Source organism: Castanea sativa, chromosome 2 (genome assembly GCF_040712315.1).
Source record: "Castanea sativa cultivar Marrone di Chiusa Pesio chromosome 2, ASM4071231v1".
NCBI classification, from domain to species: domain Eukaryota; kingdom Viridiplantae; phylum Streptophyta; class Magnoliopsida; order Fagales; family Fagaceae; genus Castanea; species Castanea sativa.
The window spans coordinates 2,069,876-2,085,993 of record NC_134014.1 but is presented as its reverse complement, the minus strand read 5'-3'; the positions used below and the strand labels follow the sequence as shown (position 1 = coordinate 2,085,993).

Here is a 16,118-nt window from a genome sequence, read left to right as displayed (position 1 = left end):
CAAAGTGAATAAAATGTGTTTTTTTTTTCAGCAAAAAAAAAAGTGTGTTTTATTAGATGATAATTAGTTAATTACAAGCCTTTCATGGTAGATATTTTATATTTATAACTACTTCGAAGCGAAGCTATGACCTCAAAACATGAAATATGTTGGTTTTAGTAGTGCAAGTACAACCCACGCAATACAATAGGACTACATAACAGTTGCAAGCTAGCATACATAATACAAATTACAATTTCATGCTAATTCTCGAAGGAATTTTTTTGTGAAAATAGTTTTTCACGTTTTTTTACTAATTTTCTTGCTAATACACTGTTCGTTTGAATACAGTTGAAAATTGAAAACACTGTAACAAAATAATTTTTAAATGTGTAAATAGTACCGTAGGGCCTATTTTTAATGAAAAAGTTGTTGATGATATTTGTGGATCTCGTAAACAGTGCATGGGTGCATTGTTCACACAGAAAGTCAACATTCACTACTAAAAAAAAAAAAACTGAAAACGCAAAACGCCAGACACCCAAAACACTGAATCCAAACCGCATAGTAGCATAAAATAATAAGTCATATCTTTGGCCAATGAAAAATCTCAATAAAAATGACTTATTTTTTTGAGATTGTTTTCAGTTAATATTTTTTGAAAAACAATTTTATTTCACACCAATACTAAATAAAGGAAGTTAAAAGACAATATGGAAACTATTAAAAATAACTCTATCTTATTTTGAGATCACTATCAAATATAACAAAATGAGATAGTTTAAAAAAATACTTAAAAAAAAAAAACTCATTTTTAGCTAACATTAATGTCAAAATAAACATAGCATAATTTTTTATGCTATTTTGGTTAGAAACAAATTGATCACTCAAAACTCAAAAATTAAATATTTACCACTCTTATGACTATTTGATATTATATATATGTCAAAGTTATTGCTACGTTAGAACATTTATGTAATTACTCACTCAAATTTGAGTGTTACCTATTTATCTAGCTGGTTCAATGTTTATGCATTACATCAAGTCTAAGTCTATTACAGTCAAAATGGCCAAAATAATTGTTTCGTCATTCTCAAGCCTTTTTTTCCCTTCTATTTATATCTTTATTAGTTTCTATTTCTATCTTCTATTCTCTTATCTCTTTTTCTCTCATGTAAAATGAATTTTATTCATGTACAAATTAATCGAAAATAAATACTTTGAATTCAAAGAATGGCTGGTGCATGGAAAGTTGGCCACGCAAAGGCGCTTAGCCCACAGCCCGACCATACCCTTTGGGCCAAGTAAATGAGTCTTAACTTATAATGGCTATAGACCCAAAGCAATGCTAATTTGGGCTCTTGTATGTGAAGTACAAAGTACTAACAGAGCTGAAGACTACTAGTTTATCACTACAAAGGACTAACAAAGCTCAATGTTAAGTCATGAATATTAATAATCCACAGAAGGAAGATTTCTTTTGATTCTCACAAAACTCTAGCTGGAACAGCAAGAAGGTGATGATAACCCATATATGGCATTTGGAAACAACAGATCACTACAACAAAAATACCATCCTAATGCATAGTATCACAGACATTGTCTTATTGTATCTAAACAATCCATACATATGGGTTTTAGTTCTATAGGATTCGCATGGACTCCGAATAGGTCTCAAATAATAGAATCTCAAATTTCATATATCTGAAAAAAATTTGAGGATTATATTAATGATATAGAGAAATTAATTCCAACATGCAACATTAACCTTTTTGAATGTCCAACTCAATTACCTTGAATTCGCATTGTTAATTCCCTAGAGAATTTATACCTTCTTATAGTTTTGAAAAGGATTTCTTGAAATTATTAATGCATGTGTTAATTTAATTTCAAATATAATAAATGTATCTAACGGAGGACCCATCATAGTATGAAATGCTTAATTTTTTTTTTAATTAATTCAATTTTTATAACAAGTGAGTAGAATGATTCCTTACGTAAAAGTTGCATATTCTAATTCTTAATTTGTTTTCCGTTAAAAATAAATTATCTGTAGAACTAGAGAGTTGAAGTGTCACAACTCACGAGTGATTATTTTCCAAACAAGAAATTAGGCTCTAGTGATGTTATACAACATTGTTGATGTATCTTCTTTTTTTTTTTTTTTTTTTGCATAATGCACATTTGGGAGTAGGATTGATAACAATCTCTAGGAACGTATAGTTGTAGGAGAAGCATCATCTTATTTATTTTTTATTTTTTTATTTTTACTTATAGTCAATATGGTTATGTCATAGGTAAATGATATTGAGGTTGGAATTCCAACCGATTCTTCCAACTTAGAAATTGGCCAAAATTTTGGTGAGAAACACAACAGTAGCCTAACATCCTAAAGTTTGTTGTTACAATCTCCTTAGTAGCATCTTTATCCTTCTCCTACTTTTTAAAGTGGATTTGAACTTAATACATCATAAATGGAAGCATCACCTCCACAACTACCATTGAATTGAAATGGTATTTCATAGGCTAATAATCTCTCTTATAATCCATACTTTGTTTGACAGTTATGTGTCTCTTTCTTGCCTAGACATATATGCTGTAGGGGGCTCTATTGTCAACAACATATCCCGACATATTTTGCAGATTATCCATCATCTTTTACTTTTATCTTGAGGTTAAAAAAAGGGAGACTATGACAGGGGCAAATTTTGTTGAGTATACACTTTGAGTGTGAGTGAATTCATCATTATCAGTTTGAAAATTTTTGTTCATGATGTGTACTAATATACATATAGAGCAATCCTTGATGGATCCCTTACACAAGCTTTCAACATTTATCAAATGTCACTTACAGTAGACAGTACCAATACCATACTTTTATATCAACTTACAGTAAATTATATCGTAACCCCATTGACTTAAGAAAAAGAAAGAAGAAAAAAAGAGAGAGATACATATCCATTCGAAGAAACAATTTTTTTTTTTTTTCCCTTTTCGCTCCCTAGCATCTCTTAAAAATCATTCACCATTAAACCCCCTAAATTGAATTAGCTTATTTTGTTTAATTTACTTAGTGGAGTAATCATTGCATTTGGTAAAGGGAGAGAGAGGGAGAGACTTAGTATGTGTTTACAAGTGGATGGAGTTTCTTTTCTTCTTCTTTATTTTTTGATAACACAAAAACATACAACAACATGCTAACTTCAAAATTGCTAGCAGCAGTTAGAGTCGCGGAGCTGTTGATATACCCACGCACACCAAGCAAACTAGGCTATGTGGGACAAAGCCCACACATAGGTTTTTATTTTTTTATTTATATATATAACACACAAACATACAACAACATGCCAACTCCAAAACTGCTAACAACAGTTAGAGTTGCCCATTTGTTGATTATTCTTCTTTTTAGTTTGAGTCACGTGCTACTAAAAGTGGCATCTTATATAGTATAAGAATAATTTTTTATTATGAACAATAGTCACATTAACATTTTTTATTCATCACTTAACCGCCGAGACTATTTTATCAAATATCAAAAAGTTAAATACTAAATTGACACATGTGAAATATTATGGACCAAGCTAACACAACTATAAACATTAAGGACCAAAACAATAATTTACCCAATATTTTTTATTTGTTGGGCCATTTGAAAGCTTCAAATGAGAAAACATACTCCAAATTTAGAATCTATGTAGTAGTTATAACAACAACAACAACAACAACAACAACAACAATAATAATAACTGAAAAAGTGACTAATTTGAGATAAGTAATTCATTTAGGGAAAAAGAAGAATTTAATCAGTAAACGGTCAACATGTGGAGAGAGAGAGAGAGAGAGAGAGAGAGAGAGAGAGAGAGGGGGGGAATGTTACCATTTGGAAATGTTATTTGTTTGAAATTTATTTGTATTAGATTATTTACTAAATATTCCCAAAAAAAAAACTACATTCCAAAAAATATTTTTGCTCTATGAATTTTTCGTTAAAATTGCAATTTTCACTTTATCATACATCAGAATATAAAATAAAGTGGAGCTTACTTGCACCTTCCTGCCTTCGTAAAATAAAAAGTATTTGAAGGGCAATACCTAAGTACAATACTTAGATACTGTTCTTTAGGGGCTGATTGGTAAGAAAATTTTTGTTTTTGTTTTCAAAACAATTTAAAAAAAAAAAGAACTTGAAACTAGTTTTCAGATAATAATTTTTATATTTTACGTGTTTGACTCCCACTTTTAAAAATAATTTTCAAAATACTAAAAACAAAAATAATTGTTTGGGGGACCTTTTCTATTTTTGAGATTTAAAAAAAAAATACAAAAAGTAACATTTAGTGTGCATTTGGGTATATCCTGCGTCTGCGTTTCTGGCGTTTCACGTTTTTTTTTTTTTTTTTGGAGCCGTGATTTTTGACTATTTTGCACACCAGTGGATCCCGTGCATTGTTCACGGGACCCTACAAACCTCACTTTTTAGCAATTTTTTCATTAAAAATGGGCCCTACGACACTATTCACACATTCAAAAATTATTTTGTTACAGTATTTTTAGTTTTCAGTTTTCAGCTGTATCCAAATGGACCTGTAGAATATGTAGATTGCTCTTTTTTTTTTTTTTTGTAAATAATGATAAGGCAATAGAACTTATCTTTTTTTTTTTTTTTTTTAATGATAAGTTTCAAATTTGGGTTGTGTTTGGATAGCTTATATTTTTGCCAACTTATATTACTATTCAACTTATTTTTGCAACTATTCATGGGCCTCATTGCACTTTTTGATATTATTTATGGATCTCACTATACTATTTCAGCTAACTTTTATCTTTATTTACAGTACTTTTAACAAAAAAATTTTAGTTTCAACAAAATAAGCGGATCCTAAACAAACCCTTAAAGTGTGAAAATTCTTTTTGTGATAAAAATAAACTCCTAAATTTAAGAAATAAAAGAGTTTGAACAAATATGTGGGGTTCACTGTTTTCAATTTATTTATAACTATGTCATTAAAAACATTTCCGGTATCCTAAAAACACATCCTAAGCCGTTTTTAAAATCCTGTTTTAAATCAGGAAAATAAGATACAGTTTTTTGAAAATTGTATTTAGAAAATATTAGCCAAACAAGAAATTCATATGAGGGACTCACCATTTTATGAATTGCAAAATAAAAAACTATATTTAAATAATCTTATCAAACAGTCAATTGGGTTCCTATCCTACTATTCTGTCATGTGATTTTTTTCTAATGGAATAAAAGTATATTTTTTAGTTAAGTCGCCACATGACAGAATTTTAAGAGGATAATTTTAAAAATAACACCTAAGATATTATACATAAATTTTGCCCATATTTGAAAAGTGGACTAAAAATCCATTGAGTAACATTGGCTATATTGGGAGATAATAGTGAGTTTTAGGGATAAGATTTGAAAAGTGGACTAAAAGGCTTGGCGGTGGAGTAGTTATTATGGTGAGTTTTACGGATAAGATTTATTAAATCCGCCGTTCATGTCAAAGAAAAAAGTATTCGTCTAAGTTTTTTTTTTTTTTTTAATCTAAAGTGAAGAAGCAAATGAGTGGATGAGATTTATAAATGTAAGTTTTGGTTTTTTTTTTAATAAATAAAATAAAATAATAATTTGATAGTTGGGACTTTGAAGCGAGAGGATTTAAACTCTAAACATCTTCGTTAGGAAGATAATGAGTTTTTTTTTTTTTTTAATACTAAGTATTTTAAAACACACACATGGAGAGAGAGGAAAAAGAGTTATCAATTGAACTACAAAACACTTGATATTTATAAATGTAAGTTATAAACCCACTTAAAATAAGTACTTTACCGTGGAGTATTAAATCACATATCAATGAGTTCTATGGTCCCATTAAAAATAAAAGAGTTCTAAGGATAACACTTTACATTGAAATTACAATTCTCGTCATGTGATGAAATATTGTTCTCGAGTATTAAATCATTTGCTAAAATTATTATACCAAGATTGTGTTCGGATATGAGGATTTAAAAGCAAGGGAGTTGAAGAACATTTACTAGTATAAATTTAACAATACATGAGGATTTGAATTTTTTTTCTTAAACAGAAATATTTGTGATATTATAGATTTAAAGTGAAATACTTACAAATAATAATTTTAATTTCCATCTACATTTATATATAAAGATAATATAAAGTCCTATATATAAAAAAAAGATAATATAAAGTAGAAGTCATTTATTGTTGACTTTTTGCAATTTTGCTCCTAAGTTTTAGAAAGTAGATCATTCTAATATATATTTTTTAATTTGATTTTTAGAATCACATATCATGTTAAACTATATTGATTTAAATTGAATGAGCTTACATTCGACTTGTGTCCAAAATAAGATTAAATAAACAATTTTAAGCTTTTTATTAGAACTCATCTTCTTTTTTGTAAGAAAATCTAAGTAAATTAAGTAGTTTTGATTAAATACTTAACTTAATTAGTTATGATGAAAATACATTTGAAATTTTTTTGCAGAATCCTATTAAATTAAGTAGGTTCTTTTTGATAAACAACTAGTGTGATACTATTAGTTTAGTCCTACACTCCCACTTACATCTTGATCTTTTAAAATATAAGTACTTTTAGCATAGCAAATAGATGGAAAGATCATTATCTCTGTTTCAAACGAGCCAGACAACACTGTCCCTGTGTAAGACTGGGAACTTGGTTTCACATCTGCAGTTGTACTTTATATTTTTTGTTGAGATAAAAAAAGATATTCAAAATACACAGAATTATTCCCTCGAAATGGTCACTATACTATTTCCTTGAAAGAGTCATTCTCAACTCCCTGTAGTATAAAGTAATGGAACTCACTAGATTAAATATAATTTGCTCAAAGCTTGACAAAATGGGCATTGATTATTTTATTTTTATTCATCAAAAAGAGGGGAAGAGGCATTAATTATTGTAGATGTGTAGAGACTGAGGACATGAGAAAAGAAAAGCATCTAATAAACTTCAAATGAGGTCATTGGTCTTGTGTGCTTAATTATTAGATGATTAGTATAAGAAAAACAAAAGTAATTTGTGCTTTAGTCATACATCATCATCATCATCATCATCATCATCATCACAAACTATGGAAAGACAAAAAACTGTGGACAAACCCAACAGCATCACCTATTTATCAATTCAACAAAATCAACTCTACAATATCTAAGGCCTTTCAAGCCCTCCTTTTAACAGGAGGAGTATTAAAAAGTAAAGGTAAAAGCAAACAAAGAGAAAAATACTAAGTGAGAAAATACCAAAACAGGTTCACAATTTTCTAGGAAATTCAAGTACCATCCCTGTCTGTGATTTTGGAGTCCCAATGATACAAAGATTTTACCCTTGTGAAGTTTGGCATTTTCTTTTATGCTTCTTTGAACACTTGAACAAAATTAATGGTGAATGAGGATTATGGTTCCAAGTTATCCATTCCCTCCTCCTCAAAAAGCATGTGCTGGGAGCGACATTCGCTGCTACAGAAGGCTTTCTCACCTCTGAAATGAGAATAAGATCAATTATTAGATTCTCCAAAACTCGCTTGCTAGATTGTGTTTCTATCAATTCATAAAAGAAAAACACCAACTAGCTCACTTTCACTTATATCAAACATGTAATAAAACAGATTAGACATTTGAATCAACATAATAAACAAGGCAGCAGTAAACGATTAACAAACCCAAATCAAGGTCAGTCCCATAGTAAAATTATGCCACTATCCTATCAGAATAAGAACAAATGTTCCAAAATATTCCCTTTAATAAAAAAAAGTTCATAACTTTCACAAATGCACATGGATGAATTGAAAAGTATCTAATCCCAAATAAAAAGAAAAAAATTGGACCAACCTGTACATGTAGATGTCCTTTCCCTGACCAAGATTCTTCTTGCAAGAGTAACAGAAGCTGAGAAAACTATCAGAAGGATAGCTAGAAGACTGACCAGTGAAATACCCATTTTCTTTTCTTGGACCAGAGAACCCAACAACACCACAACAGCTCTCAACAATGCAATCCTCAAAAATATGAGTGGTTCTTGGGTTAGGGCCATGGGATATCACACAAGTATAGTCTTCTGAGAGCTCCATTTCACTAGCAGAGATACAGCTAGTGAAAACCCGTGAAGAATTCGGAGTCTCCATGCCCGAATTCACAGACCCGAATGCTGATTTCTTCACTGGTGACTGAGAAAAGCCAGAAGAGAAAGAACCCAGTTGAGAATTCCTAGTCTTGATTCCAAAATCAGCAGGGGATTTGGGAGATTCAGTTGGAGAATGAACATAGTTTGCCAGAGGAGGAATCTGAATCTTAAGCTGAGAACCAAAAAGAACCATTGGCCTTTCAGGTTTGGATGGTTTTGGATCAGATTTTTCTTCATTGAGAGAATCAACAATGGCCAAGCCAAGACCCTTTGGGTCTAAATTGTCCCAATGGCGTTTAGTTTCATGTTCTGGGGTTCTGGGTGTGCTTGTTTCAGACCTAAAAGGGTTTCTGAAACCAGAGAATGGCTTGCTATCGAGTATAGAAGTTGGACTCATAACAACCTCGGATTCAGACAAAGAATTTGGAGTGGAATTTGTGAAAAACCTCGGAGAAGTTAAGAGAGAGGAAGTGGGTTTTCTGTATTTGTCCGCTGGAGATAGGAGAAAGTTAGTGTCTGCCATTTGAGATTGCTTACTACTACCACTTGTTGTTGCTCTTGATCTTTTTTTAAGCATAGCTCCAAATCTTATAGCCACACTGCAGTGAAAAAAGACCCAAAATTAGAACTTTATAGCTTGAGAGAAAGAAAAAAGGAAAATTAATTAGAGAAGAGAGCTATAGTACTGTAGTGACTCACCTGAAGAAAGTTAAGATTTTTCTTATATATTAAAGAATTTTGGAGTAAAGAGGGGTTGTAGGACAGTCAAATCCTCCATTTTGAAGAAACCCAGAAACCAGAAAACCAAAATCAGACTCCATGATTTGAAAAACCCAGTCTCTGCCTCTCTCTGTCTCTCTGCACCGCTAATAAACTTCTGTGACCTCCATTTTTCTGAAGACTTGAGAGACCCAAGAAAAAGGAAAATTAATGAGAAAGGTGGTAACTTTTTCCCCGACTTTCTCGCTCTTTTACAATAACTTCCTCTCTTTCTATTTGGCTCAGCTTCTCTCTCTCTCTCACAATGGACATGCAAAGAAACTCTCACCAGTCATGATCAGATGTGCATGCACTAGTACAAGACACAGCAATAACAAAGATTGTAATTTTGTTCTTTTTAATGGCTCTTTGCTTTTCTTTCTGTCCCTCTTTTTCTTTTTTTTTTACCTTTTGTATTTTGTGACTACTATTTCAGCATAATTTAGTTTCTATATCAGAAAATCAAAATATACAAGGTCCTTAATAAAAAAAATTTAAAAAAACCAAAGATTTCACAGGGTGTAAAATCAATTTGAAGAGTGAAAATTAAACCAACCAAACCTTAAAAATAAAAACCCAGCATGAAAAACCAAAGAAGGATAAAAAATAAAAATAAAAAAAATTTGAGGAGTGATTATTCTCTCTCTCCCTCTGTTTTTTTTGTTTTCCGTAGTGGGCTGTCCTTTTACTGTGCTTTATTTGCCACTAACTCAGTTTTCCATCATCCAGTCCTGAAAAATCGCCATGGTTTTGCAGAGAGGACAGAGACACTGAGAGAGAGAGAGAGAGAGAGAGGTGGGCTTCTCTGTGAGAGAGAAAGAGAGAAGGGTGGTTGTGAGTGCTTTTAAAGACGCGTGTGCATGGGAATCAGTGGGTTTGATAAAACCACCCAATCCTGTCCAGTAATGGCATTTTCTTCACGTCGTTTTTTTTAGCCAAGAATTACTATCTCTCCTCTCTCTCTCTCTCACTGTAGTGAGAGAGAGAGAGAGAGTGGAAGTATATATTTGATGGATCAGCTATCTCCATCTCTCAGCATCGATGGACGTGCGAATATTAAAAAAAAGAAAAAGAAAAGAAAAGCGCACAGTCGAAGGCTGACGAGGCTGGCCTACCGTACAGAGCTTAATCAGACTCTACTCTTTTACCAATGGGTTAGCTTAGCTTAGTTCTTTTATGTGCCTTCTCTTCGGCTCAGCTCTTCAAAGCTTGGAGCATTTTATTTTATTTAAATTTTAGCTATGTCAATATTTCAAAGCTTGGGTATAAATGATTACGTGGAGAGAAGTGACATTGTACCTGTACAAATGTTAGAAATACTGAATTTAATAGTATTGTATTGTTCACTAAAAGAATATACATGAGTGTCTTTATATAAGAGGCATATAAGTGTAGTACAAGTAAGAGTGTAGTACAAGAATGTGTGCTATACAAGTAAACTAGTTGGCCTAAAGCCCACAACACTATACATGTTAACAGCCCCTCAAACTCAAGGTGGATATGAGACCAACTTGAGGTTGTCAACCAAAGTACGAAGGCATCCCTTAGAATGTGACTTGGTGAAGATATCTGCAAGTTGATATGTAGAGGAGACTGAGATTAGCTTGAGAGCACCATAGACAAGATGATAACGGATAAAATGACAATCGATCTCAATGTATTTAGTCCGTTCATGGAAGACATCATTGTGAACAATATAAATGGCACTCTTGTTGTCACAATAAAGAGGAGTAGCAGGATGTAGACACACCTAAGTCTTTGAGAAGCCATCGTAGCCAAAGAAGCCCAGATGTGGTATCAATAAGGGCACGATATTCTGCTTCAGTACTAGAACGGGCCACATGAGTTTGTTTCTTGCTTCGCCAAGAAATCAGAGAAGAACCAAGAAGAAAGCAATAACCAGTGGTGGACCTGCGATCAGTGGGATCTCCTGCCCAATCGGCATCGGAAAATGCACGGAGAACAAGAGGAGATTGAGCAGAGTAGAAAAGACCATGGAAGAGAGTGCCCTTTAGGTACCGAAGAATGAGCAGAACAGCAGCATAATGAGTCGATCATGGAGCAGACAGATACTAGCTCACCTAGTGAACAGTATAGGAAATGTCTGGACGATTAACAGTAAGATAAACTAAACTGCCAACTAAGCGTCTGTAAAGAGAGGGATTAGACAATGGTTTCCTCCCTGAGGGAGTCAGATGCGCATTAAGCTCGACTGGAGTGTCAACAGTCTTGCTATCAGTGAGTCCAGCTCTAGACAAGAGTTCAGAGGCATACTTGACTTGAGTAATGTAAAGTCCATCTGTAGAATGAGTGATTTCAAGACCCAAGAAGTAGCTGAGATGTCCAAGATCTTTCATCTCAAACTGCTGACTGAGAAAATCCTTGAGTTCTTGAATGCCACTGAGGTCATCACCAGTTATGATCATATTATCCACATACAGGAGAAGTAAAATAGTGTCTTTGTCAGTGCGACGAAGAAATAAGGCAGAATCATAATGACTGGCTATGTAACCCAAACGAGAGATGGTGGAGCTGAATTTGGCAAACCAAGCACGTAGAGCTTGTTTAAGGCCATAAAATGCACGTCGAAGGTGACAAACCTTGTTTGATTCAACAGAGAGACCAGAAGGAGGTTGCATATAAACTTCTTCACTTAAATCCCCATTAAGGAATGCATTTTTGACATCCATCTGGAAAAGATCCCATTTACTGGCAGCAGCAACAGCTAAGAGGGTACGAACAGATGAGATACGAGCAACCGGAGCAAAGGTCTCTTCATAATCAATCCCATACTCCTGTGTAAAACCTTTTGCAACAAGACGAGCTTTGTAGCGCTCAATGGACCCATCAGAGCGAGTCTTAATCTTGTAGATCCACTTACAACCAACCACAGATTTCCTAGGAGGGAGAGTGACCAAGTCCCAAGTATGGTTTTTAGATAATGCATCAAGTTCCTCTTTCATTGCAATCTGCCATAAAGGGTCAGTGGAAGCCTCACGATAGGTGTGAGGCTCGTGCAGTGTAGCAAGGGCAGTGTAACAATGATAGTCAAGTAAATGTGCAGGAATGGACCTTACCCAAGTTGAGTGACGAGGTGGAATGTCTTGTGCATGATCTTCAGGTGGAGCAGGAGCAGGGGAACCAAGATCAGGGTTGGGTAGCTCGTCTTCGACCTGTTCATCTTCGACCTGTTCATTAAAGGGGGAACTAGGAAAGGGATCAAGGATATCTGGTGGTTGGACAGAGAAGTCAATAGGAGAACCAGGAGCAGCTACAGGAGGATCAGGATTAGCTATAGGAGGGTTAGGAGCAGCTACAAAAGGAATATGTGTCTCATCTGGAAATAGATCTAAGACAGAAGAGGAAGATAGAGAAGCACGGAAGTGAGAGAGCTCAACAAAGAGGCGATGTTCCTAAAAGACAACATTGCGGGAGATACGAAGACGGTGAGAAATAGGATCATAACACCGATACCCCTTTTGAGTTTCGCCATAGCCAAGAAAACAACAAAGTCTTAACCTAGGCTCAAGTTTGTTATGCTCATGTGGCTGAAGAAGAACGAAATAAGCAGGGTCGAATGAGCGTAGGTGGTGATAGTCTGGAGGTTACCCAAAAAGGCGCTCATATGGAGTTTGATTTTGGATGACAAGACTGGGAATGTGATTAATAGCATGAACAGCATGAAGAGCAGCTTCGCCCCAAAAAGGAGCAAGAACTTTGGCAGAGAGAAGAAGAGCACGAACAGTGTCAAAAATATGACGAAGTTTTCATTCGGCTCTACCATTTTGCTGAGAGGTACCTGGACAAGTTAGTTGATGAACAGTGCCATAGGAATGCAAAGCATCTTGGAAAGCATATTGAGTGTACTCAAGAGTATTATCAGATCGAAAAATTTTGATACGTTTAGAAAATTGAGTTTCAACCATTTTTGCAAAATTAGAATACACTTGCAATAATTCAGAACGATGTTTCATATTAAAGATCTAACTATAGCGACAGTAATCATCAACAAAGACAACAAAATATCGAGATCCACCAATACTAGAGACAGAGGAAGGTCCCCAAACATCAGAATGAATAAGGTCAAAGATATCAGTGGATATATATTCACTAGAATTGAAAGGCAAAGTTAGTTGTTTTCCTAACTAACATGAAACACAATCAAAATTTTCTGTAGACGCTGAACCTAACAAACCTCTAGAAGCCAATTGTTGTACACGGGAAGAAGATGCGTGACCAAGTTGAGCATGCCAAAGAGCAAGAGAAGGAATAGAAGAAACTGCAGCAGCTGCGGCAATAGAAACAGGAGCAACAAGTGGAAGACGAAGGTTGTCCACGGGAAACATACGCCCAACTCTAGGACCGGTCCCTAATTCCTGTCCCGTCCTTGGATCCTGCACAATACACCCAAAATAATCAAATATAATTCGATAACCCAACTCAGCTAATTGTCCCACAGAAAACAAATTGTAAGAAAGGTCAGGAACATTAAAGACCCCAAAAATGGAGAGGTTGGAGGTTGAAACGGAACCTATATTATGACCAGACATTGTGGAACCATTTGCTGTGCAAATAGTAAGAGGGTGTGGTGCAGGTTTATGTTCAGAAAATAAGGACGAGTGAGGTGTCATGTGATTGCAACAAGCAGAATCCATAAGCCAAGAGGAAGGAGACATACTGGATAAAGCTGAGAGAGAAGAGGAATAAGATGCATTACCAACCATACGAATGACATTGACGATGATGTTTTTAAGGTCATCTGTGGTCATGGTAAAAGTGCGACCTGAAAACTTAGACTGTACAAAGACGGGAGCCATTGATTGGACACTCTCAATGTTAGCAATAGTGGCAGCAGAAATTGAAACAGCTAATTTATTGCGCTGATAGCAAGTCTCAATATTATGGCCAAAACGTTTGCAAAAATTGCAAAAACGTTTGCTGGATTGTCGACGACGATTGTTGCAAAAGGAAGAAAACCTGTCCTTATTCTTCATTTAGAAGCAAAATATGCAAAAATGGATTACAAAAATGAAATCTACGCGAAAAACTAGCTAAGGAGCACCTGGACTGCAAAAAAGTCAATGGTCAAGTCAAAGTCAATGCGGGTCAACGTCAGTTAACGTGGGTCAACGATAACGTGGCGGGTGACGTCAGCAGCACGATGGACGATGATGTCAGCGATGATGTGGCAGTGATGACGTCACCTAGGGCTGACGTCAGCAGGCGCAAGTCTAGCGCGTGCAGCGCGTGAGGAAGAATTTCGGTGCGTGGCAGCGCGTGGGCGCGTGAGCTTCAGTTCAGAAGATTTGGACGGCGCATGAGGGCGCGTGGAGGCTCTGATTACTGTGAGGTTTCCATGATTGAGTAGATCGGGAAGAGGCGATCACTGTGCTACCTGAAAAATATTTATTGGAGCAAGATGCACGGCGGAGGTAGGAAGTGCAGTGGTCTGAGTGGTGCGGTACTCCTCAATGACGGCGGCTACAGGTCCGGAACCTAAGGACAACGACTAGAAGACATTGGAGGCTCTACAGCGAAAAAACTGTGTCGACTGCTATGATGGCGGAAGCGATGTTGAGAATAGAGTACCACCAATAAAGACAAGTCTGCTAAGAAAAGGTCAGAGCAGTGGCTTTGATACCATGTTAGAAATACTGAATTCAATAGTATTGTATTTCTCACTAAAAAAATATACATGAGTGCCTTTATATAGGAGGCATATGAGTGCAGTACAAATAAGAGTGTAGTACAAGAATGTGTGCTATACAAGTAAACTAGTTGGGCCTAAAGCCCACAACACTATACATGTTAACAACAAACACGGTCCAAAATGAATTAGAGATTTGTTTGGTAATATTGTTCTAGTAACGTTATTTAAGTTTTTTTGTAAATATATGTGGATGAAAAAATGTTGTGAAAATATGTATTGTGTTGTTTAAACAACGAAAACTATTATTTAAATGCACCTACCAAACATTTTCCTAGATCTCTCAAGTGACACCGGTTACTATGTTGGCCTAAAGTTCTCTAATACTAAAATTAGTCATTTCTTCCTTCATGATTGTAATAAAAGAATATAAATTCTTTGTATCATTTGTTATGTATCACTTTATGTTCAATCAATCATAACTTTTCATGTATTAATTTTACTTTCCTTATAAAATAACTGAAGTTAAGAATGGAAAAAAAAAAAATTCAATACATGACAAGTTCTAATTTTTTTTTGATAAGACATGACAAGTTCTAATTGGTAAAACATAAAATGGTACATAAAAAGTTGTACAAAAGATTTGTATTTGTAATAAATGGTGTAAATTTCTCTCTTATTTATGATTAGCGGAGATCCGATTTTAATTTAACTTTCATAATTCATGTCATTTTTGGTATGATAGGCACGTGGTCATGATTGCACACTCAAAGTGAATCATATTACTTAAATGGTATAGGTGTGACATCGACTTAAGTTTCTTTGACACTTAAGGACCCGTTTGGTATACAAGTTTAAACACATGTTTTCAGTTTTTAAACAATATTATACATTTTTTCATACATTTTTTCACCCGCATGTATTTCCAAAAAAACTGAAAACTGTTGTTTAAACACACGTACCAAACAGACCCTTAATTAATTGCATCTCTTTTATTGATGGGTAAAAGGAATAGATGGGGTAAATTTATCTCCTACTTGTGACTGGCGGAAATAAGATGTTAATATAGCTTTTAAGAATACTTCCATTTCTTCATAAATCTTGCCGTTTTTGACATCATGGGAGTTATAGCCATGATTGGAGGTTGGTGGTGTGATTTACGGATCTCGAGTCTCATTTTGACTCGAATTCAGGAACATATCTCGTAATCCTATGATGTGGTTAGTCATTTAAGCAAGGTTGATCTTCAACCCATCAATATAAAAAAGGCCCAAATTGATATTTCAAAGTAGGTTTTAAGTTGTTAATTTTGTCAATTTAAATCTCAAACTTATGAAATCTTTTCAATTTAACATTTATTTCCTTCTCTGTTATTAGTTTTTCTAAACATAAAAAAAAAAATTCATAGTTGAAAATCATTGATCAAACTTCACATTTCAATTATCGCTTGTTCATAATTCAAAATTTTAGCAACCACTTAACAAAGAAGGTAGGGAGACAAAGCTTCATTTATAAAAAAATTAAAAAAAAAGCTAGTTTTACTTAGAATGAGAAAGTAAAAC

General features: G+C 34.3%; 1 protein-coding gene across 1 annotated transcript; it reads right to left on the bottom strand.

The window, feature by feature from the left end:
* Positions 1–6,973: 6,973 nt before the first annotated feature.
* On the bottom strand, positions 6,974–9,883 carry LOC142624343 (FCS-Like Zinc finger 8). The gene is made up of 3 exons (XM_075797875.1): positions 8,850–9,883; positions 7,859–8,749; positions 6,974–7,507 (listed from the first exon to the last, which is right to left on the bottom strand). Exons 2-3 carry the CDS (start codon positions 8,725–8,727, stop codon positions 7,423–7,425), a joined length of 954 nt encoding a protein of 317 aa, XP_075653990.1. The 5' UTR covers positions 8,728–8,749; positions 8,850–9,883; the 3' UTR covers positions 6,974–7,422.
* Between the last annotated feature and the right edge of the window lie 6,235 nt (positions 9,884–16,118).